This window comes from Tamandua tetradactyla, chromosome 1, assembly GCF_023851605.1.
Source record: "Tamandua tetradactyla isolate mTamTet1 chromosome 1, mTamTet1.pri, whole genome shotgun sequence".
Classification (NCBI taxonomy): Eukaryota; Metazoa; Chordata; class Mammalia; order Pilosa; family Myrmecophagidae; genus Tamandua; species Tamandua tetradactyla.
In genome coordinates, this window is record NC_135327.1 from 170129813 (window position 1) to 170154159 (window position 24347).

The 24347-nt window shown below is 38.7% G+C and overlaps 2 protein-coding genes across 8 annotated transcripts in view; both read left to right on the forward strand.

The window, feature by feature from the left end:
* The window catches only part of GARIN1B (golgi associated RAB2 interactor 1B), a 29142-nt gene extending 21567 nt beyond the window's left edge, over positions 1 to 7575 (forward strand). For 5 of the 6 annotated variants that reach the window (XM_077125848.1, XM_077126084.1, XM_077125929.1 and 2 more), the window contains exon 10: positions 680 to 1803. In XM_077125848.1, the coding sequence (XP_076981963.1) occupies positions 680 to 693 (14 nt within the window). In that variant the 3' untranslated portion in view covers positions 694 to 1803. Of the gene's footprint in view, positions 1 to 679; positions 1804 to 6868 lie in introns of those variants that run through there. The other variant, XR_013161707.1, reaches the window with a different exon arrangement.
* A 163-nt stretch (positions 7576 to 7738) lies between these two features.
* The window catches only part of CALU (calumenin), a 34761-nt gene continuing 18152 nt past the window's right edge, over positions 7739 to 24347 (forward strand). Inside the window, exons 1-3 of one of the 2 annotated variants that reach the window (XM_077126198.1) lie at positions 7739 to 7870; positions 17346 to 17577; positions 21592 to 21785. In XM_077126198.1, coding sequence (XP_076982313.1) covers positions 17357 to 17577; positions 21592 to 21785 — 415 coding nt within the window. In that variant the 5' untranslated portion in view covers positions 7739 to 7870; positions 17346 to 17356. Of the gene's footprint in view, positions 7871 to 17345; positions 17578 to 21591; positions 21786 to 21858; positions 22053 to 24347 lie in introns of both variants that reach the window. The other variant, XM_077126276.1, reaches the window with a different exon arrangement.

Below are 24347 nucleotides of genomic sequence, written 5' to 3' on the forward strand. Positions count from 1 at the left end.
CAGCCACAGCTACCCTAACCCTCTTTTTTCTGCCCAGTCTTCTTTACCTTAACTGGAGTGAGTGAAATTCTGAAATGTGGCATCTCCAGAGCTTCCAGAGACCACTGAGAGTTCCTGCAAGTGCCTCTACAAGGCTAGAGATTAGGGTGACACTTTTGTAGCTTTATTTTTGCTGTGTCCAGGAGGTGTCAGAGGGCCTCCTCCAGGGAGTTCCTTTGAGGTCTTCCCTAAGAAGGAGTAAAGGTAGGGAGGTTGGGAGACAGGCTTCCCTTTTCCTTTCCTAAAAGCTCTTAGAGAGCTTTCTTATTGCTGTGGTTGGGGTGCAAAGAGTGAAGTGAGAAGGAGCTAAGCTGGGAGAGCAAGGGTGGGGGCTAAACTTCCCTGGGTCCCAAGCTCTTATCTCACCATGCTGCAAGGTTCATCCATCCATCCATCCATTTAACATTTGTTAAGTCCCTTCTATGTACCTCTGTCTGACCATAGCTAGATCTCTGCAGAAGGCAGAGGTGAGTTTATGTTTTCTAAAGTGAAATATTATTAATAAACTACTAGCTTTTATAAGATTTCTGTTCTTATTAGTGGACAATTTTAAAAACTAAAATAAGCTCCTATGTGCCCACAGATGAGCTTTGTAAGTAATTTGTAGCCTTTTGAACATTCTTCTCCCCCTCACTCACAGGAAATTCCATTTGAAGCCATTCTTTCACAATGGGGAAGATTTATCCAGTTCTTGCCAATGCCACGCTGCAGGATTCAGCTTTCTGAGGGACTCGCTTTGGATGGACGAGAGAAAGTGAAAACTAAGGAAAATGAGACTCAGCTCATGAAGAGCGCATAGCCTTTCCTTGGAACACCACTGAGGGTCAGGGATCCCGATTGGGCAGCCTCATTCCCCATGCAACTTCATGTCCTTTCTGCCATGCACCACCACACCCCACCTCCACTCTACCACAGCAGGCTGAGCTCTCAGAATGGCTGAGACCAAGAGATGGCGAAAGCAAATGAACGGAAAGCAAGACCAGAGATCAGGTGGAAGAGAGTGAAAAGTGAATGGAGGTGAAAGGGAAAGGTAGAGGCAAAAAGTCAGAAAAGAGGAAGAAATAAAGAAGTGGTAACAGGAGGAAACAGAAGAGACTTGGGAGAGAAGATGAAGAGGCTGAGAGAAGAAATACACTGCTGAGAGATGCCTCATCAAGCTTCTATTTATCTAATTTAAAACTTGAAAGTAAGGCCATATGAAAAAAAAAACATAACAACAACAACAAAAAAAACCCAACACTTTTTTTTCTTCTCTGCTTAGACCTTTCTGGATAAGTAGGAGGGGCCAGAAATGAATTCCAACCCCTCCCCTTAAATGTATTTTATTTTATTTTATTTTTTGCCAATTTTTCTTGTTAGTCCCTCTTTTCTGATTCAACCTTTGTACGTTTTTCCTTAACCTGATCCCTAACTTGGACGTGCAAGCCCAGTCCTGGTGTATCCAAATGGGGCTTTGGGTTTGAGGCTGAGGAAAAGCTCCTACAGGAGGTAGTAAGAAAAAGTGTGTGCAGTGGGCTGAATTTCTCTTTGAAGTTCAGACTTTTTAAGTTTGCAACTATCACAGCCCTACAAAAAATACTGGTTCTATTGTTTTTGTATGACACCCCCTCAAAATGTTGGCATACCTTCTCAGTGCTTATAAAATTAGCAATTCCAAACAAAAGATACAGATTCAAAGCACGGGTAAATCAGACACACAAAATACAAATCAGACTATAAATTTGTAGATGAATAAATCTCCATTGTAAAAGCCAAAAAAAAAAATACAGATCAGAGAATCACTAAGGAGTATCTGTCAGATGGCCCACGTACTGGCCGCTTTGTTTAAAATGCACAGTATTTCACATTCAGTAAAAACCAGACTGTGAGTATTTCAGAAAAGCTACCCAATCTCCAACTGGAAAGGCTTTTGAATGTTTTGTTTTAAGATATCCTAATGGTCAGGAGGGTGTTTTCCTTTACTGAAGTGGTTTTTAGACTGAAGTGGTTGGAGGGCTAAAACTAAGCTCTAGCAGGGGTGCACAAGTGGCTCAGTGGTAGAATGCTCGCCTTTCATGAGTGAGACCTGGGTTCGTTTCCCGGACCATGCACCAAAAAAAAAAAGCTCTAGGACAATGTCATACTTTATGAGTATATGTTGCATCCTAATTCTTGGTACTTTCAGAGCCACATAGGTGATCCTTCCCATATCCTGGTCACTGTTCTTTGAACTCCTCTCCTCCAATGACCCTGTCCTCCATCCTCAGCCACTGACTCCATTTATCTTACCCTAGAATCTGTCATTAATAACCATCTCCTACCCCATTATTCCCACTCTCCAGCTATACCACCTCCTATCATTCCTTTTGAGTCCAATAATTGTTCAGCCTCACCAATCCAACAATCTATTGTTCCTTCCATGTTTCCACTATCCTTCATGCCATTTCCCTCCTAATGATAAACCATTATCACCCACTTGCATGCACCCACAACACCTTTGTGTCTTTTGCTTTCTTCTACTCACTCAGCTAAATCCAACTCTATAATGACTCTGTGCCTGCACTATGCCACTAAACTTGCCTGGGGGAAACCATGTGGTATACCAACCAATCTCACTTCAAAATCATAAACACTAGCCTCAAATGAGTTCTTAATGTTGCCTGGAAATCTTAACGCATTTCCCTGCTCTGTTCATTCTGCTGAATAGTTATTTCACTCCTCTCTCTTCAAAACTCCTGATGACCCAGCTTCCCCTTTCCCAAGAACATATTAGTCACCAAAAGAGAATTCCAAAGTTTCCCCACCATTTCTATGACTTATCTGGACCCAGACTCATAGGCTCTGGCTTCTCATCTTTTTAATATGGAGAAATTGTCCCTGCTACAAGCAAAATCAAACTCTTCCCCTTGCATACTACATAACACACTCTCTCACACTAATGAAGGATACTGTTCCAACTCTCCCTTTATCCTACATCAATCTGTTCCTTGCTATTAGATCTTTCCTATCAACAGACATACCAGTATTTCTCCCAAACATACTGTCATTTCTTCTATTTAAATACCAAATAAAAGAAAATCAAAACTTTTCTTGGCTATCTGTCCCCTCTGCTCCATTTTTATCTACTCCTCTATAAATTCCTTGAAACAGTTTCCAGTTTCTCACCTCTCTTGAACCCCTCCAATCAGGTATGCTCCTATCACCCCACTGACCTGTCAAAGTTACCAATGAAGCCCACGTTGTTAAAGCCAATGGCCAATCTGTCTCCATTTCACTGTCAGCAGCAGGTAGCATATGTGATCACTCCTTTCTCCTTGAAACATTTTCTCCACTTGGCTTTCAGGACATCGCACTCTTTGTCATTGGCTTTTCAGTTTCCTTTGATGCCGTCTCACCAACACTCCTCCACGATATCTAAACATTAGAAGTTCCAGGGTTCAGTCCTTGGAGTTCTTCTTTCTCATCAAAACTTATGGCTTTTATACCACATGTACACCAGTTACTCCAAATTTATATCTCTAATCCAGACCATCTGAATACCCACCTGCCTACCTAATATCTCCATTTATGTGGCTGATAGGTAACCGAACATATCAAAATTAATTCCCCGACATTATCCCCCAAAACATACCCTTCCCAATTCTATGAAATGGAAGTTCTATTCTTCTAGTTGCTCAAAATCTTGGAGTCATACTACCCATCCCTTACTCTCTCAGCCCATTTCCAAGCCATCAAGAAATACTTTTTACTCTATTTTCAAAATATATTCAGAATCTGACCACTTCTCACTATTTTCACTGCTACCACCAAGCCATCTTCCTCACTTAACCTGTATTGTTATGAAAACCTTCTAAATGTGCTCCTGGTTCTAAACCTTACCTTGTTTTGTCTATGTCACTTCTTAGATCATGTCACATCTCTGCTTAAAACCTTCCAAGCTTCCTACCTGTATTATTAGGGTAATGTTAGCTCTGCAGAAAGAAACCCCAATAATATCAATGGCATTATATAACTAGTAGTTTATTTCTTACAAAAAATATAAAAAGAGTGTTCCAGGTTAGTGAACAACTCTTTAAAAGGAACTGGAGCTCCTTTTATCTTATGGCTCTGCCATCTGCAATACATGGCTTCCAGGGATCTTGGAGAATACTACAAGGCAGGTTTGCTTGGTCAGGATTAGAGAGAGTGTACATCATTTCTGCCTTCCTTCTTTTGTCCAGAGCTCAGTCACACACTGAGGAAGGAAGTCTACTTGTGTTCCCCAGAAGAAAAGGAAACAGATTGGTAAATAGCCAGTCTCTTTCATACCATCTTATTCATAATAAGCAAAGCCCTTACAGTGGCCTAAAGGTTCTACATAGTCTCACCACATCCTCTCCTACTACTTCTTAGATCTCAAGTCTTCTACTCTCCTCTTTGATTCCCTAGCTTCATACTGCTCCTCAAACACTCCAAACATGGTCCCAGCTCAAGGCCTCTGCCTTTGCTTCTCTCTCTTCATAGACTATTCTTCACCTTCACTTCAAATGTTCACTCACTACTCAACATCTTTATAAGTCTTCCCTGGCCACCCTTCCTAAAGAAGTGGCAACACACTCCTAATAGTCCCATCATTCCCCATCTCCTTCCCTGCTTTATTTTACTCCTTAGCACCTGTCGCCACCCATCATTCTACATATTTTGCTTTTTTAATCTTTTTTATTGGCTGTTTTATCTACTCTCATACACTGGAATATGAGCACCATAAGACAGCTTGTCCATTTTGTTCACTGGTATATCCTCATTGCCTAGAACAGTGTCTGTCACGTAGGAAAAGGATCAAATTCATTTGTGAAGTGGATGTTCAGTAATACCTTGTGAGCAGAGCTGAGATGTGTTCTAGTTTGCTAGCTGCCGGAATGCAATATACCGGAAATGGAATGGCTTTTAAAAAGGGGAATTTAGTAAGCTGATTGTTTACAGTTCTAAGGCCGAGAAAATGTCCCAATTAAAACAAGTCTATAGAAATGTCCAATCAAAGGCATCCATCCAGGGAAAGATACCTTGGCTCAGGAAGGCCATTGAAATTCAGGGATTCTCTCTCAAGTGAGAAGGCACATGACGAACACAGTCAGGCCTTCTCTTTCAGCTGGAAGGGCACATGGTGAACACGGCGTCATCTGCTAGCTTTCTCTCCTGGCTTCCAGTTTCATGATGCTCCCCAGGAGGCGTTTTTCTTCTTCATCTCCAAAGGTCGCTGGCTGGTGGACTCTGCTTCATGTTGCTACAGCATTCTCTGCTCTTTCTGAATCTCCCATTCTCCAAAATGTTTCATCTTTTATAGGACTCCAATAAACCAATCAAGACCCAGCCAAATGGGTGGAGACATGTCACCTAATCCACTTTAACAACCACTCTTGACTAAATCACATCATCCAGGCAGATGATCTGATTACAGTTTCAAACATACAGTATTGAATAGGGATTATTCTACCTTTATGAAATGGGATTTTGATTAAAATATGGCTTTTCTAGGGGGCATACATCCTTTCAAACCAGCGCAGGATGCTTAAAGCAGAACATCAGCTTTTTGAGGTTGACACCATCATACCTGTCCCACACAGTCTATCAGTGCTTCTCTCAGGGACAGAATCCAGGGCTAGATTCTTTAGTGCAGCCCATGGTGACATTTCTTATGTGTGTCACACCTCAAGTCCTTTCCCTCCTCCACCTGATTTCTAACTCTGGGGCTCCCATGAAGCCTAATCTGCTTTTTGTTGTTCTCTTGGCTCCATCCACTGCCTCCTGGCCAATGACCTCTCGCCTAAATCCAAGTATCTCTTCCAGCCTATTGGCTCTTTCTCTTTAACTGCTCTGCCATAACGCTAAACTTAACACTTCTTGAACAGCCCATTTCTTTCATATTCCACTCATTTAGCTCTTCTTCCAGTCTTCTATGATTAGAACTTAATTTTTGAGTGATTCCCATTTCTTTCATTCAAGTAGTCACTAAGTACAGGACTTATGTCTACTTTAAAAAATGATCTTGTATATGATGGTTTATTTCTATTTCTCTTGCCCTGACTAGGCCAGACCCTTATCCACAGAGAATCTCAGGGTTTGAGGGTTCCATTTCTGTCCAAGCCCATACATCTCATCCAACCTCTGCTAGGACCCTTCCAGGTTGGATGACTCTCCTGGTAGATTGCTGTTCTTTGAGATCAGGGACCATGTCTTATTTGTTGTCACTTCACCAACACCTAGCACTGTGCCTGACTTCAAAAGCAGGCTATTCTTACACAGTTAATCCTTATTAGGAGCGTCAGCTCCCTGAAAAAGCCAACCTCCCTCAGACCCTATCTGGCTGAGAATTTACCTCCTACCCTTCCTTTGTTACTCCTGTTACTTGTTTTGGACAATCCATTCAGAACCTTCTTTTTTTTTTGCATGGGTAGGCACCAGGAATCAAACTTGGGTCTCTGCTTGGTAGGCAAGAACTCTGCCTGCTGAGCCAGCATGGCCTGCCCTATTCAGAACTTTTTATGTCCAGCCTAAGTCACACTTTCTGAAGTCCTCTTTGTCTACCACCAAGGGTCACTGTCAATTCTTTTGTCTGAATTCCTGCAGCAGTAGTTACCTTCTCATCTTGACACTTAAATGCAAGCCAGCTTTTAAAAAAAGGTAAAGTAACTTGTTCTATCTTTAACTCTTTCATCACCATTCAACTTCTCAACTGGATTTTAAACTATAGAGGCTTTATGTGTTAAGAACATAGTAGGTTAATACTTCATTTGTGTTGTCAACATAGTAGCCCTCATGTTTTAATTTTATGAAATGAAAATGAATAATTTCCTGTCTTCCTCTTAAACAGAGACATACAGCTTTCTGACATCCAGATTCAGTTAAATTAATCATTATTGAGCATCTACTTTGAACTGGGCAGTAAGTTCAGAGCTGTAGATACAAAGATGAATATGGCTACATGGAGCTTAGTACAGAGGATAGAGGCAGTCCTTATAACAAAATGCAGCAACATGTACTGAATATATGAATACCAAGTGCTATAAGGCAAACAAGTGAAGATTCTTCAGTAGTATTAGTTTAGGAGAGGTTTCTAGAACGAACATCTGAAGTGGGATTTGAAGTTCACAAGGCAGAGAATCGGACATATTCCTTTATTCCGGGCTGAGGAAACAGCTAGATGAATACAGACCAAAAAGATGTGAAAGAGCAGTCTGCTAGGGAACGCCACAACGATTCCTCACAGAGCGCACGATATGTGAGATGAAGCTGAAAGATAAGACTACAGCCAAACTGTGGAGAGACTTCTGTAGGATACCACATCAGTTAGGTAGCTCACTTGCGAAGGAAAAGAAATTGGAATTGTTCAACACATAGTTGGTGACTGATAAGTGTCGCATTAATTCTGCCCCGGTGCTCCGGACATGAAGATAACGCGCAGGGTAACCCAGGAAGCCCTGAAGCGGCAGAGTCACGCACTATGAATGGGGACGTGGCGTCAAGACGGCCGCGCCCACACGCCACCGGGAACAGGGGGCCGGAGCCCGCCATCCCCACAGGGCCCGGGACAAGAGCTGGGCGGGAAACCAGTCCACGCAACTCGTCGCGCTCGCGGGGACGTGGCGCTTTCCAGCCAATCCCGGTGAGGCGATTGTGGAGCCAATGGTTGGCTGGACAAGCTGTGCGACAGAGGCGGGTTTGTTGTTGATTGGTTCGGAGGCCTCCGGCGAAGCGGATGGGGGCGGGGCGAGCAGTCGCTTCCGCTTGGGCGGTGCTTGAGCGCGTGAGCGGAGCCGGTCGGTGGACCGCGGCCACGGCAACCTGGGCGGCGGCGATAGCAGCAAGAAGAAAGGTAAGCACGGCGTCGCTGGGGCACTACCAGGCCACCTCGTCCCTTTCAACTTAATTTCTGGCCCCGGGCTTCACTCCCCGTGCAGTAGGAGTGCCCTTATTCGGGAACCGTCTTGCTCCTAGAGTCTGGGCCCCAGGCCTCAGCTTGCTGGAGGTTCCGGTACCCTCCGCGCGCAGCCCGGGTTGGCGGCCGCCGCTCACCTCCTGCGCGCTCCCGGGCGGGGCTGGGTCCTGTCGGACTCAGGCTTTTGGCTTTCCATCCTGATCGGCTCAGTTTTCCTGGCTTGCGGACCCCGCGCCCTCGTCTTCCTCTGTCCCTGGGCCCTGGCCACTCACCAAGTCTGTCGGACCAAAGGGTCACTCTTGTTTGCCTCCTGAAGGTCGAGGGCAGCTGTGCAGTGTTATCCACAGGTCCCGGCCACTTCTCGCTCAGGTCTTGCTTGTGCCCTCCAGCCCCGCCCCAAGGCCATAGCTTGAGAGTTGAATGCTTCTGCCAAGAAAGTCTTGTTCGCTGAGGGTGTAGCAACAAGAAAAAGAAGGAATGAAGATGTTGTGATGTTTAAATTTTAAAGAAAAGCCTAATGTTTCGAACTTGCTTGTTTTGCTGTATATTTCGACCAACGATAGAAAATCGTTTAAACTTTATTAGGCGTAAAACCTTTTACCTTGTTTTTGTTGCTAGTAACGTCAGGCCCTGGTTGTGACTTGAGGCATGCTGTGTTTGGAAGTAAACTTAATTCCCTGCAGCTACCATGATTAAGAGTATGGTAGAGTTTGGTTTGCATTGTCGAAAGCTTATTTTGCATCAGAGACAAAGTTCCCTGGGTCTCCTGCTAAAACTTTGGGTCTTTGATTTGAACATTAAGGGTGTAAAGTCCCAGTGTTAGAGTTCTTTAAGAATTGAATTGCATTCACTTGCTAGCCTGGGCTCGAAAATCAGCGATCATGGATTCGGGATAAGGTGGCTCCTTAATTTTTGTTGTAGTAGTTTATTCAGTTTGGTGGGAGAACCGTGGTATCTCTGATAGATTATTGTTTGCGTAGGAATGGAACTTGACACAAGACAAATGCATGTTTGACCTTATTCAGTGGATTTAGTTAACCAAGTATTGAACCATGACCATTACGGAAGAGGTCCAGAGATAACCCTTAGATTGTACTTTTGTGGAGAGAGGATGAATTTGCCTAGGCCTAATCTGAGATTCCACCGTGATTCAGGGATCTCCAATAGGATTCTTTTGAGAACTACCACTAGGGCTGTGAAATAGGGAGAACCATGAGCTCATTAAGATATATTGAGTGAACCTGAATGGATGGGTACCCAGGATACAGCTTTGAAATCAATTCCTCATCTTCACTCTGAAGATAATCATTGTTTGCCTCCATTCATCTGATAATGTATCAGGAGATAATTATTGATGGTACTTTGTATACATTGCACTCCTATAGGAGATTAATACATTAGCATTAACACAGATTTTTGTAATATGGGTGTGCCAGGGGTGTTGGAAGGATGGGGAAACAGCGAGGAAGGGGTAGCCATAGGAGATGCTTGCTAGGCTATAGGGTCTTAGGTTTTTTCTCTATAAACTTTTAATTATGGGTATTATTGATGCTGTAATTTATGTATTGGGTGTTACGTAATGCTTTTGAGATAACACTTTTCTCTGTGGCTGGCTGGAAGCCAGATCCATTCAGGGAAATTTGACTTGGGGAAGCACATGAAGCAGGAACCAACCAGATCACTGCTAAGTATCATCCAGTTACTAAATTTGTTACTTTATTTGTACCTAAAAAGTGCAAAAGGCTCTAGTAGGGACTGAAGACAAGTATTAGTTTATATTAGCTGAGATTCTTGCCTTCCAAAAATGTGGAATTTATAGTGCAACTAAGGAGACAACTTAAAACAGCTATGATCCTTATTATAGAATGGTATAACCAAGTTTTATAAAAGTTTAGAGGAGTAGGTACAGATCACTTCCAGCAGGAGTGATTATAGTAAATAAGTCTTTTAATCTAAGATCTTTAAATTATAGACATTTGCCACTGAAGGGAGGTTGAGCTAAATTAACAAATTCTCAAGGACTTCATGCATGTTACATATGCATTACAAAATTACACCTGGAATCAGAGCTCATATCCCTACATTTTGAATAACATTCTTGTGGAAATTAATTATGTATTATATTTCATCAACGAAAAGGAAACTTTTTAACTCTCAGAATTTCTAGAACTTTATTCTTACAAGAAAGTTTTTTCACTCTGTAGCCAGAAAAATTTGAAGTTTCTGCTGGGTTGCTTTGGTCATAGAGCTAATAAAGGCCGAGTAATTCTTTCAGTCATTCTCAGAGCTTTTCTTCTACAGCAAAATTTTTCTTTTTAGTATACTCACCTGTCTTGTAAATGAATGTCCTCTGAACTCATGTAAGCTCCATTTAACAAATGGTTTGTATCATAGTTTTTATCAAATGATGACAGATAACGTTATTAGTTTAATGTGGTAATCCATTGGCGGTATTTGTACTAAAGTCTGTATGTGAAGAATGTCAGATAGATAACCAGAAAACTTTAATTTCTAGTTTTCATAATCCTGCTGCTTAATATACTTAAATTGTTGCTTTTAGGCTGCCCTTACCTTCCCTCCCCGGCAGGTGAAGTAGATACTTAAGAGGAAGATCCTCCTTTTGCTGTTACAGAGAAATGGCTTTTCTGAATATCCAGCTCAGAAAACTGGAATTTTACCACCACACCCATTTCTCCCACTTGTTAACATTGAGCAGTTGGTCTTTGATCAGCCACAATAACTGTGGGGTCACTAAATGTTAATGTTCTTGAGAAGTTGAATTTGATCCAGACATCTATTTCCCTGAAGCAATTTAAGTGTTCTGTGACCAGTGGATTTTGCCAAAAATGACTGGAAGGAAAGGGAAAAAATGATAAGAATTTAAAGCTTTCGAAGAAATTTTTTAGTGGATAAAATTAATTCTTAAAACATTGTTATAAGGGGCAGGGAATATGGAATGTATGGATTTTTTCTTCTCTATTTCCTTTTCTGGAGTGATACATATGTTCTAAAAATGATCATGGTGATGAATATACAACTATGTGATGAAAATGTGAACCATTGATTCTATAGTTTAGATGGACTATATGGTGTTATGAAGATATCTCAAAAATACTTTTTAAAAAGACTCATTATGAAAGGAAATTCAACCTTATACCATTAATCTTTTCTCTTTATAAATTACTGGAACAATTCATGAAAACTTTGTAGAAGCCCACTATTGATGACATACTGCAAGAGGGTGATAGCTCCTTGATCTCTTTCCTATTCTAGCCCTTCAGTTTGTGTTTTTAACATGGCACTGTCCAATAGAAATAAAATGCAAGGCGGGCCACAGTGGCTCAGCAGGCAGAGTTCTCACCCGGAGACCCGGGTTCCATTCCCAGTGCTTACCCATGCAAAGAAAAAAGAAATAAAATGCAAATCACATATATAATTTAAAATTTTCCATCGGTCATATTAAGTAGAAAGAAACATGAAAGTAATTTAATGATGTATTTAATCCAATATATCTAAAATATCAGTTTTTATGTCATAACACCGTATCTTTTTTTTTTTTTTTTACCTTTTTTATTGTACAGTATAACATATAAACAAAGCAGAGAAATAAAAAAGCAATAGTTTTCAAAGCACACCTCAACAAGAAGTTACAGGACAGGTCCCAGAGTTTGTCATGGGCTATGACACAAGATCCTCTCAGATTTTTTCTTGTACCTGCTCCAGAATATAAGAGGCTAGAAGGCTTAAATATCTTTTTATAACCACAATCAACTTTTTCCCTTCTTTTTTTGTGAAAAATAACATATATACAAAACTATAAATTTCAAAGTACAGCACCACAATTAGTTGTAAAACATATTTCAGAGTTTGACATGGGTTACAATTCCACAATTTTACATTTTTACTTCTAGCCGCTTTAAGATACTGGAGACTAAAAGAGATATCAATTTAATGATTCAACAGTCATATTCATTTGTTAAGTTCTGTCTTTTCTGTATAACTCCACCATCACCTTTGATCTTTCTTTCCCTCTCTTTACGGGTGTTTGGGCTATGGCCATTCTAACCTTTTCATGTTGGAAGGGTCTGACACTAATATGGGGTAGGGAGATGGAACTATCTGATATTCTGGAGAGGATGGCCCTCTAGGTTTCAGGATGTATCTGGTTCAGGGACCCATCTGAAGGTTCTAGGTTTCTGGGAAGTTATACACATGCATGGAACCTTGGTGGGATCTTATATTACCCTGAGTGTTCTTTGGGATTGGCTGGAATGGTCCTGGTTGGGGGTTGGCAGGTTATGGTAGGTAGCAATGCCTAGCTAAAGCTTGCGTAAGAGCAATCTCCAGAGTAGCCTCTTGACTCTATTTGAACTCTCTCTGCCACTGATACTTTATTAGTTACACTTCTTTTCCCCCTTTCGGTCAGAAATTATTGATCCTATGGTGCCCGGGCCAGATTCATTCCTGGGAGTCATCTCCCACCTCACCAGGGAGACTTTCACCCCTAGATAACACCATATCTTAATAGATACTAGCCACATTACAGGTGTGTAATGTGTAATTACACACATGGCTAGTGGCTACCTGTGGTAGTTAGTTGTCAACTTGGCCAGGTGAACATGCCTATTTCTGTTGCTGTGGACATGAGCCAATGGTATGTGAACCTCTTCTGTTACTCATTACATCTGCAGTTGGCTAGGAGGTGTGCCTGCTGCAGTGAATGATGTTTCACTTAATTGACTGGTGCTTAAATGAAAGAGCTCAATGTAGCACAGCCCAAGCAGCTCAGCATACCTCATCTCAGCATTAGCAGCTCAGTCCAGGCCTTTGGAGATGCAGAAAGGACTCACCCCAGGGAAAGTTGTTGGAACCCAGAGGCTTAGAGAGAAGGCCAGTAGAGATTGTCCTGTGCCTTCCCATGTAAGAAAGAACCTCAGTTGAAAGTTAGCTGCCTTTCCTCTGAAGAACTAATGAAATAAATCCCCTTTTATTAAAAGCCAATCTGTCTCTGGTGTGTTGCATTCCGGCAGCTAGCAAACTAGAAGACTACCTTAATGGTGCAGGTCTAGACTGGTTGTTGTTTAATAAAAAATATTAGATGCTGCCTTTGATGAGAAAAGGGCAGAATTTTAGAGATATAAACTTGCAGGTCACTTGAGAAATGGGAGATAGGGAGATGAATTTTTCACAGCCATTGACTTGCCTTCTAAATCACATAGTGAAAGCTCATGAATAGCTAAGTCCTTCATATATATATTCATATATATATTATATAGTATATATATAGCACTGTATATATATAGTAATTTTCCCTGATATTCTGTTATCCATTGAGGCGTACCTGTGATGGTTGAAGGAAGGAAAAGAAGAAGGGATATTTAACTGTTTATTATTTGGTTGAAAAAAATAGGATGCAGCAGAAATGAACTGCATTAAATTAATGTAGTTCTTTAAATGCCTTGTGTGAAGTTTTTTGTACTGTTTCTTCTCATGTCTTTCCACGTAAGATATCCTTGTCTTAAGGGACGCTATACTTTGTTTCTACTTGAACATTTTTATATGTATATGGTTTTAGATAAATCAAGTGCGATTTCTTTTTTCTCTTTTTTGGAGAAGGAGGTGTATGGTCCGGGAATTGAACCCGGGTCTCCCGCATGGAAGGCAAGCATTCTACCACTGAACCACCCGTGCACTGTAGTACTATTTCTTTTAGTGTCTATATTCATAAAACAAGAAGGCTTTTAGTTAAGTTTCTGGTACTCAGAAGTTGGTATAGTTTATGTGGGCAGAAAGAGTCGATCTCTCTCTATATTATAGATAGATAGATAGACAGACAAATAGATTAAATATAAATATAGATAGATAGTTTTTTAAGTTATTTGACATCCAGGTTTTTTCATTGCCCACTGCAGAGAGTTCAAGGACTGGGTAGGACCAATGGCTTTGTTCTTCAGGTAGCCCTTGATGACCTTTTTAGGTAAACAGTTTCATCTGTGTAATGTGGAAAGCTGAGTTTAAATCAAAGTGGTTGATGAGGAAGCAAAAGCAACAGTGTAGACAACAACTAGAGAACTGTGTAGGTGAAAGAGAACAGCAAGCTTGAAGGAATTGGCAGAGTGGGAAAGATGGGTTTGGGGTTGTGGAGACCTGGAAAATGTCAGAATGGAGGAACCTATAGAGGGGTAGGGACTGGAAGTTTTATTGAGAGAGGGGAAGAAAAGAGAGATGGAGAAATGATATAAAGCCAGGTTACTTGGCTTTTAATCTCTTGAATTCTTTTCTTATCCTTGTAATTTTCCCTCGAAATCACAAGTGAACCAGTCTGTTACATTCTTATATGTCTCGATACTTTGCATAGTACCTATCCTTTCCAAGCCTAGATGATAAGTGTAAGCATTTATTCATATTGTAATATTTGGGGTTTGTAAGAGTCATTAGGGCATTACACTGTATTTTATTCTGGGAATATAATTTATATGTAATTTAAGTGCCATAACATTTTCCTAAATAATTCTCATTACCTGTAGACATATGGAAAATCCTTTGTCACTGTGACTCTTGATTTCACTTGATTATGTAAGCCTCTTAACATTATGGATATTGCTTGGGTATAGCAGAAAACACCAGTAATATGTACTCCTATTCCTTGTCTTTAACAAGTGTTATTTGTCTAAGAAATTGTGCTTGAGATAGAAGTTTTATTTTCCCCTAAAATAAAGTCAGACTTACTTTGACATATTAAAGAAAGTAACTAAGCCTCAAAGCATTTTAGTCTGCTTTTTTCCACTGATTTGTTGAATCAGTTCAGTTATTGAAAGATAAGCCAGAATGTTACTTACTTAGAACAGTATATTTTACTTTAGAAATACAGTTTCTTTTATGTCTTGAGGATAGAAATGTATATTTCCTTAAATTTCTTTTTTCAACCTGAATTAATGGCTTGAAAATTATTGCTTTGCCTCCTAATATTGAAAAGTTTTTACAAAAGTATTTTAATTAAAAAGCAGTGCGCACAAAAAGATATATACATGAATACATGCTCATTTTTAAAAATTAGATAACACAATAGAGTGCATTATTAAAGTTCACCTTCACACCAGCATCACCAATTCACTCTCATCTCTTATCCCTGGACCCAGAGGCTGTCACTATTTAGAGATGGATGTTGAGCCTTCCACACCATTTTCATGTGTATGTTATAATTTATACAACTGTAAATAATATAGGGAGGTTGTTTAGTTTTGTGTTTTACACAGATGAGATCTTTTAACATTGTTTTGCAACTTGATTGTTTGTTCACTTAGCATATCTTGTTGAGTTCTGTGTTCCACCTCATTCTTTTTAACTTTTATGTATTATCCCATGATAGAGATTAAGTATATTTTACCAGTTCTCTGGTTTATCTTATTTTCCAGTTTTTCACCATTATTAATTGTAGTCATTGAACATCTTTAAATGCAAATTTGACTTTCTCCATGAACCGTATGAAACAACGCTGATGAACTTTCAAAGACAGCCACGATCTGACGTTGGTGGAGGCAACTAAAGTACCACCTTCTAGCCCCTTCTCTGTGGGTCTCATGGTCTTGTTTTCACTCTGCTTCCTCTAATGATTTTCACGAGAGCCTTAACTACCATCACATTATCAGTGACAGTACCTTTTAAAATATGAATACCTGTAGACATATTTAATTTCTTTATCCCTCAGCACAATTCTTTCGCTTCATTCTAGTTCCCAAGACCTTGAGACAGGATCAGATATGTGCAGTTCTTTCACATTAAGTATACTTTTGTGTCAAATATCTTAAGAGCCCCTTCCTTTTCTCTGTAAGCAGAAGTGTTGGTTTAAAGTGCCCGCTTTGAGATTCAGTCTAGAATTGTTAATGATATTACTGTAGCTGTTTGAGAGTTTTGTTAGAAACCAGTTCTCAACTCTGCCATGCATAGAATCACCTAGGAAGCCTTTTCAAAATGTTGATGCCTAGGGGTCACTCTGAGATAATCTTATTTGATTGATCAGGGATGCAGTTGAGGTGTCATAGTTGCTTAAAAAAAAAATCCCTAGATGATCCTGGATTGAGAACTGAGTTAGAAGCTGTGTTGAAAGAATTTTCTCATTTTTTAAGTATTTAAATTGAACATGTGAGCCCTGAGAATAGCTCCACTAGTGTCTTCCTGTGGTAAGGTGAAGTCTGTGACTGGTTTTCTCTAACCTGCATAATAAGACAAGGTGTAATATATTTAACTTTCGTGTGAGACAGCATTCTTTTGTACTTAGCTTATGCCTAACAACCACCTTCCCATCCAGTAAGGGAACCATTCATTGGTCACACAGGGAATAAGGGATAACGTGAAATTCCAAAATCTTATCCTCACTACAGGTAGAAAAAGCATCCAGTATCCGTGAAGAATGAAGGATTAGTTAAAATATGAAAACCTGGTAAAATCCTTCCCCTAGATTTTAAGTTTTCAGTTTCTCTCCAAGACCTTGAAACCTCTCTGACAGTACTGTGGAGTATCTGTAGAGTGTTCTACACAGATAGCCGTCCTGCAGATTCTCTCTAATTTCTTGTCACATTTTTAGATAAAGTGTCCCAGCCTTGTGCTGGTTCATAAGAATCACCTGAAGACTCCAGAGATTTTGAGGGTGTGGGGGTAGGACCTGCAAGTCTGTTCTTTGAATAAGGTGGTTCTTATGCCCTGGCAAATTTGGGAAACACTGCTGTAAATAAAGAAGGATAAAGTAATTGTTATCTGTGGCCATACCATCTGATTGGTTTGTTTTTTAAAGTAATTTGAGGTTGTGCCTGGGTAGTAAATGGGGAAACCCTGGTGCTATAGGCCAAGGAAACTGCCTGAATGCTTCATTGTTTCTTAATCTGATGATCATCAGAATCACCTGAGAAGCTTTTAAAACTACAGTTGCCTGGGTTCAACCTCAGCAATTCTAATTCAGTAGGGAGATTTTTTTTTTTTTTAATGTTTTCCTAGGTGATTGTGGTAACCAATCAGGTTTAAAGATCAGACCCCTGCTGTATTGCAAAAGTAAAGGATTTGGAGTGAAAAGGTCTGGATGTAATCTTGGTCCTTTCACATTCAAGTTTTATAAACTTGGGTAAAAGATTAAAGCTTTACTTTTTTATGTTTTTAATGGAAACTTCTTAGAAGAAGGTGGACCTTTTAACCATAAATTACCTGTTAGCCTTCAGTCAGATGAAGGAAATTGGTGAAAATTTCTCTGAAGAAATAACTGGAGACTCTGATACTCTCCCTAACTTATTAAGTAATAATAGTGGGAGGAGACTGTAGATGACTTGCATAGATTTGGGTATCACATTAATACTCCAACTGGGATTTGAGCTTTTAATTTCTTGTTTAATTATTAAGCATACTATCTCTCACTTTCTTTAAGGTCTGATTATCATGGACCTGCAACAGTTTCTTATGTGCCTGTCTCTGTGCACAGTCTTTGCCTTGAGCAAGCCCACAGAAAAGAAGGACCGTGTACACCATGAACCTCAGCTTAGTGACAAGGTTCACGATGATGCTCAGAGTTTTGATTATGACCATGATGCCTTCCTGGGTGCTGAAGAAGCAAAGACCTTTGATCAGCTGACACCAGAAGAGAGCAAGGAAAGGCTTGGGTAAGATGCCAGCTTTTGGGGGCTAATTAGGATAATGGCATTCTTTATAATTCAGCTAATTCTTTTTTTTCCTCTTCTGGCTCAGTTGCCCAGTAAAGCTATGTTGAACTATATCTTCTGAACACTAATCACAGAATTGCTACTGCTAAAAATTAACCAACAGTTTGCTTTCATATGTTTCTCTTGAATAACAGTTTTTCCCTCATTCTACAAAGCAAAACCATTTTTGTATACAAGTACCAAGCACTATGGGATGCAGCTTGAACTGCATCATCTGGATCCTTGAAAAAAAATTGTGCATAGTAGGGCTTCTCTGCTGCTTAAAAACTGTGAGCTATTCATTATTGCCCAAGTTAAGTTTTTAAGTGGCTAATAAACTACAAATTGGACCCCTGGGCTAATTTCTGTAAAGTTTATGATTTCCCAAGATGTCTTTGACCGTGTTTGCCTAATTAAAAAATAAATAAATTTTATCCTTATAGAATACTGTTATACATAATAGTCCTAATGCATTAGTTACTGTATCCGTAACAGCTGGGCCATAAGTTCTGTGGCTCTCTCAGCAGGCGGCTATTTTTCCAGAATATTTTAAAGAGGCTGGTAGCGTTTCAGTTGATTATTCTAATTGGGGCTCTGAGGATATCTTTTTTGGCTATGCCAAAGCTTTGCATTTTAAGGGAATGTAGGTCAATTTAATAAAAAAAAAATTTCTCCAACTGAGCACCTTTGGGCAACATTTTTAACTACATTCAAGAGATTTGTCTGGAAAATTATACCACATTCTCCTTCAGGCATACTAATTGCCAAAAATATTCAGCCATCTGTGAGTAATGCTGTGATTATTAGACGTTATTATGGGATTTGTTTTGGGAGATGCTTCAGAATAAATTTATTGTATTATTTCTCTGGATTATCTGCTAGCTGGGAGGTATATTTTGTTTTTTGACATTGACAGAAATATTCAAAAGAGTTTGCTATGTAGAATGAGCAACTATCCCAAAATATTTGAGAGTAGATGGAGACAACAGAAATATATTAAAGACTCAGTTTCTTTAGGTTACTTTTCTGATTTTCAGAGACATGCTTAATTTTCATTTTAATCTTATAACTATGCTAATATTCCAGGCTATAAATGAAATGCAAGAGGGGTGTGCTCAGTCTTCATATCACACCTGTTGATTTCATGTAAAACCAATTCACCATTTAGTCTGCACATACCTCTTTGCAATATAACTCTTAAACAATGAAGTGCCCTTAGGTTTGGTGTCATTTAAGGTAGCTGGTACTTTAAGGAGAATATGTTGGCGTTTTGCTAGCTCTGCTAGCATTTTTCATTGGAGAGAGTACTATTTTTTATATAATTTTATATAGTTTATATAATAAGCACAGTATTATTTTTGTTTTTTATTTTTATATACTTTTCATTGGAGAGAGTATTATTTATTATATTTTTGTCATTAGTAAATATTAGCAAAACTTCAACATTTGAGCAGACTCCTAAATTATAAAAATAGTGACAGTAACCCTAGTTTATATGGTAACATACTGTTAGAATCAAGAATCCCAGGTGGATTTTTTTTTGTTTGTAACTCACTGTAGCGTTTCTAAACATTGTTTTGATAGATGACTTTTACACCAGACATTGGGAATGGCAGATTCCTCCTCTGTTCTGTCTATCTATAAGGCAAATAGTTTTTAGTTGATTTTTAAATTCTTTAATAAAATTACTAAATACCTAAATATTATTATATAATAATTATATAATATCTAAATATTATTACTAGTGTTATATCTAAATGTATCTATAGGATGCATTTTTAAACAGTTCTAATATACACTTTTCAGTTCTTTTTTCTTATTAATTAAAAATGTTGACAGGACATTTTATCTCATGTGAGAACTGTTCTTCAGAAAAATGCACCCACATTAACATTGATAGAATTTTTAATTTTGCATCCTGACATATTGAAATTTCAAGAGTGTTATAGGTCCTTCGGGAGCCCATCTAACAAAAGGCCCACTGAGGGTATTATTTCTGTTCTTGAGCAAATACTTTTTTTAGTAGCATCCTAGCTACATCATAACTAGCATCTCTGGTGACATAAGAATACAAAATCATAAATTTACATTAGTTTTTAAAGATCAGTTTAACGCTTCAAACCTAATATAGGACTTGCCCACTTCCACTGTACTTTCACAGCTTTCAGCAGGCTGGATGACCAGCCAGATAAAAATGGCTTTAACATTTTTCAAGGGTTGTTTTAAGAAAAAAAAGAAAGAAAGAAAGAAAAGTAGACTGTATGGCCCTCTACGACTCCACAAGCCCAAAATCTTTTACTATCTATCCCTATGCAGAAAAAGCGTGTTGACCATTTGAAATATTCCCATTAAAATAAATAGAATGGCTTTTGGTCATCTTCATTAAGAAAATCCCACCTTGAACAATCATATGGCTTTTTTAACTGGACAGTCCCTTTCTTTAGGCTATTTATAATAGTTCAGAAATTTCTTTGGGTAATGAGAAGGGTTCTGATAATTTGTACAGTGGGCTGTAGTGATAGTCAGTACCAATTTAGCACAAACTGGATCCTGTTATAGATAATGCTGACATTTTCAATACCAGTATAACTTAATGTGTTTCTATTGTTTAAAATCTACAAGGTTAAAGTTGCAAAAAAATGTTTGTCTTCACGTCCATTTGGATAGAGCAGTGTACTTAAGAGCTGCCCTCTTACTGCTTACCTTCCCTGTTATCATTTGAGAGCAAAAGGTACTAGATTACACATTTTCTGAAGGAGGAGTCTTGTTAATTATAGGATTTAAGTAATAGATATGACTGATGCCACATCAGTATCAAAATTATTCTGTCTTCATAGTATTGTTAGTACTCCATGATTCTAATTGCTTTCCTATGTTGTATTTATAAACTGAACACAAACTAGGAAAAGACATTATTTACTACCACGTACCACATGACAGTCTTTTTCAGTCCTGCAAGTAAAGAACCTAAGAGATTGCCATGATTTCATTCCTCTGAAATCTTAAAAGTTTTTATTTAAAATTCCTATTCCAGACAGGAAAATCACTTGCTTGTGTGATTTTATGTAGGTTGTTTTAGCCTCTCCTAAATAAGTTAATACATCTTTAACCAGGAGTTTTCATATCATGTGTGTGTTTTTTAAAGTCCTTAATTAAGATGTCAGATTTGGAAGAAGTTCATAAAGGAAGAAATTTATTGATACTTTGGCATTCTTGTTTTGCTTTATCATCTGCAGTCTAACCCTCTCAGCTTTTTAACATTCTCATAATCAGAGATAGAAATTCTTACTACCTCATTTCTTCAGAATTTTCTGTTTCCATACATCTGGATTGTAAAAATCCAAATCAGCATCTCAGTGTATAATAAATTGCTAGCCTTTTTTTTTTATAATAAAAATCCTTTTGTCTTTGTATACCTATTTTTTAATAATCTTGCCCTGCAATATATGTAATCTCAGAACTGCTTTTGATATCCCTGTATTTTTTAGTAGGTTTTTTAAAAGCAACTGAGTTTTTTAAAGGTTTGATTGAAATATTTTGAATCTTTAGAGGACTATATTAAGTGGTTGGAATTATTTTCCTGAGAAATTGGGATTTTTTTCTAAAACAAATAAAAGCATAAAGACTTATATGATTTTTATGCAAAGAGTAAAGGATCTAGGTAGGAATGGATATTTATTCCTGAACTCTGGCCATAGACTGAAACTTGCCTCTAAAGGGATAGGCTGAGTTTGCTTTTTGATTCAGGTGCATCAGACATAGTCTGTACTTACTTCATTTAGATGGCTCATTACAGACCAGTACTGGGCCACGTAAGAGAAAAATATTCAGTTGCCTTCTCTGACAGTTTTCTTTTGGAAACAATTTTTTATTTCCATTGCTTGGGCAACTTTTATGGTCACAGAACACACCTGGCTAAGTCCAGAGCCTTGTGTCCCTTTAACCTCTTGCTGGATTTCTCTACATTTTCTACAGAAAGATTGTAAGTAAAATAGATGGCGACAAGGACGGGTTTGTCACTGTGGATGAGCTCAAAGACTGGATTAAATTTGCACAAAAGCGCTGGATTTACGAGGATGTAGAGCGGCAGTGGAAGGGGCATGACCTCAATGAGGACGGCCTCGTTTCCTGGGAGGAGTATAAAAATGCCACCTACGGCTACGTTTTAGGTAGGTCCCTACTATCTGGGGGAAAAAACCTTGTGGAGCCGGCACCTTGAAACGTAACTGTTTTGTCTTGTAGAATGATTGTAGATAAAATAGACGCGGATAAAGATGGGTTTGTGACGGAGGGGGAGCTGAAATCCTGGATTAAGCACGCCCAGAAGAAATACATATATGACAATGTTGAAAACCAATGGCAGGAGTTTGATATGAATCAAGACGGATTAATCTCCTGGGATGAGTACAGAAACGTGACTTATGGCACTTACCTGGGTAAGGGGCAAGATGTCAGCCTGGCAGAGACCATGGCCTTGAGTCAAAGAAACAAATGGGTCACAGTAAAGGAGAGGAAGAAATTGTGCTTAAATAGTTCAGTGCTAAACTGATTTCCCTCTTATTTCATTAATTTTAAATTTGTATACTATGTGTTTCTAAATTTATTTGATTTGGGTTTTCTGAGGCATGGATCATCTATTTAGCATTTCAGCTGTATTTTATTATTTTTCCTTTCTGTCATCCTTCATAGAAACTGTTTTTGGAGATCTCATTTAAAAGGCTGCATTGTTCCAGCAATGCAAAGCAAGAGGCTTTGAGATATTTCCTAACATGGTTACGTTCAAGTGTGGGACCTGAAATTCAACCTAAATTAGATTGTTTTTTAACTGGTGAGAATAGTAGGAAAATTACTGTCTTAATAAAATAAAAATCAAATAAACTAGCTTTCCTGGATAAAATTTAACTATTTCAACATGTCTAGTTACTAAAGTTTGGAAATTAAAATTTCCCATTTGTTTTCTCTGGCACATAAGTTTACCAGCCTGCTTTGCGCGTGCTTTAAGGCAAATAATGTTATTTGATTGCTTTCGATTGATTTGGTAGCTTATATGCTTGGGCCACCTGTTTTTGTAATTTTCTTTTACTTACTGCGTTTGACTGCTGCTGAATACTAGGTGGCAATCTTACTGATGACCTAGGAGTGACACTCCTTGGATACAGTTTGAGATGAGAATGATTAAATATTACTTTTTGCATTTTTATTCTGGAAATGAGACAAATTTCTGGATTAGCGCAGACATTCTCCGCCACTGACTAACAGACAGTGTGTGTATAAAGGGCTGTTTCTCCACTAGATAACCAGCTGTCCTTGTTAATTACAGGACTGCATGCATTTCTGCTGAAGAGACTTTTATTTCTGTGTTGGGCTTGTTCTCATTCCTAAGACTAAAGTGGAAATCTCTCAGTGCTTGACACTTAGCCAAGAGCCAAACATATCCTTCACCCAATTAAGAACACATGTATTAAAAAGTCAGTGCAGATGAAGAGGCATCAGTGCTTCTTGCTCTCAGGCCAAGACACGACACTCTCCTGGTTTATTTGAATTAAGAATAAATTTAAAGCAATGGGTAGGCTATTGGTGATCTAAACAAAGTGGCATACTAATAGATTTCAGCTCAGACCTAGGAACTCACTTGCTGCCCAGAATGAATATTTAAATCTTTGTATGATTACGTGCATAAAAATCTGTTGAGAGCTCTGTTGCCTCACGTGGCGTATGATTCAGCATAATGGGTATTTCTACTGAGACTGCATAAGCTGAAGCACTGGTTGGAAAAGCAATGGCTTTATAAGGCATCTTTTAGAGGTGTGTGGGTGGACAGCTCTCAGGGTGTAATGAGTTGGCTCAGAGAAGGGCTGAGGAGTTTTGGGTGGTCTGTGTTCCTAATTCAATTTAGAGTTTAGATATAAATCATTTTAGCTCTTAAAATCAGTCTGCTTTCCACAAAAGGAATGTTAACACGGTCTCTACCATAAGTATGCTATGCAGTACTAAGGTCCAGCCTGCCTGTACCAAAATTAGATCAAGAGCCTCCCCAGAGCTGTGTATAGGCCAGTGAGGGCAGTAAACTGGTGCTTAGGGTAGATGTGACACTGAAGTTTAGTCACTAAAAATAAAGTCTTAAATCTTAATTTTTCATTCTTATATATGTACATATTGTTTTCAGAGTACTTGATTTCAGTCACCATGTTTTACCCCAAGGAGGAGAGGATGCTTAGCTAAGAAGCTAGTCTTACTTATTAAATTACCTTCTTTTATCTTTCTTATTTGTTACATAGTTGGTACTGTTATTTTAGATTTGTTTTGAAGAGATAGATGCCTTAATATTTAAACAAGGTGATATTTTCCTTAAATTCTCCATCTCCAACATATTATGACTTTGAGTATACATATATAGGGTCCCAGAGCCTCATGATTCGATAAGCTGTCTTAGTGAATTTTTGACACTCAAAGAATGGAGCTTCAGGCTGCTCAGTGCTCAAAATAGAACAGTCATTTTTGTTTATTTTAACTATGTTTAAAGGTGGAAAGGGTGAACACGTCAACAGTGTGGTGTTATTATTGTTAAAGGGCCACCATTGTTCTTTTTATAAAACTAGTGCTATATCTTTTTTACTTGATCAGTATGTTACAGGAGCGATAATTTCTTACCATTAATGTGGTATCTTTTACTTTTCAAAGTTTTGTATCTGTTACCTTATTTGGTCCACAGGGCAACACAAATTGAAAAG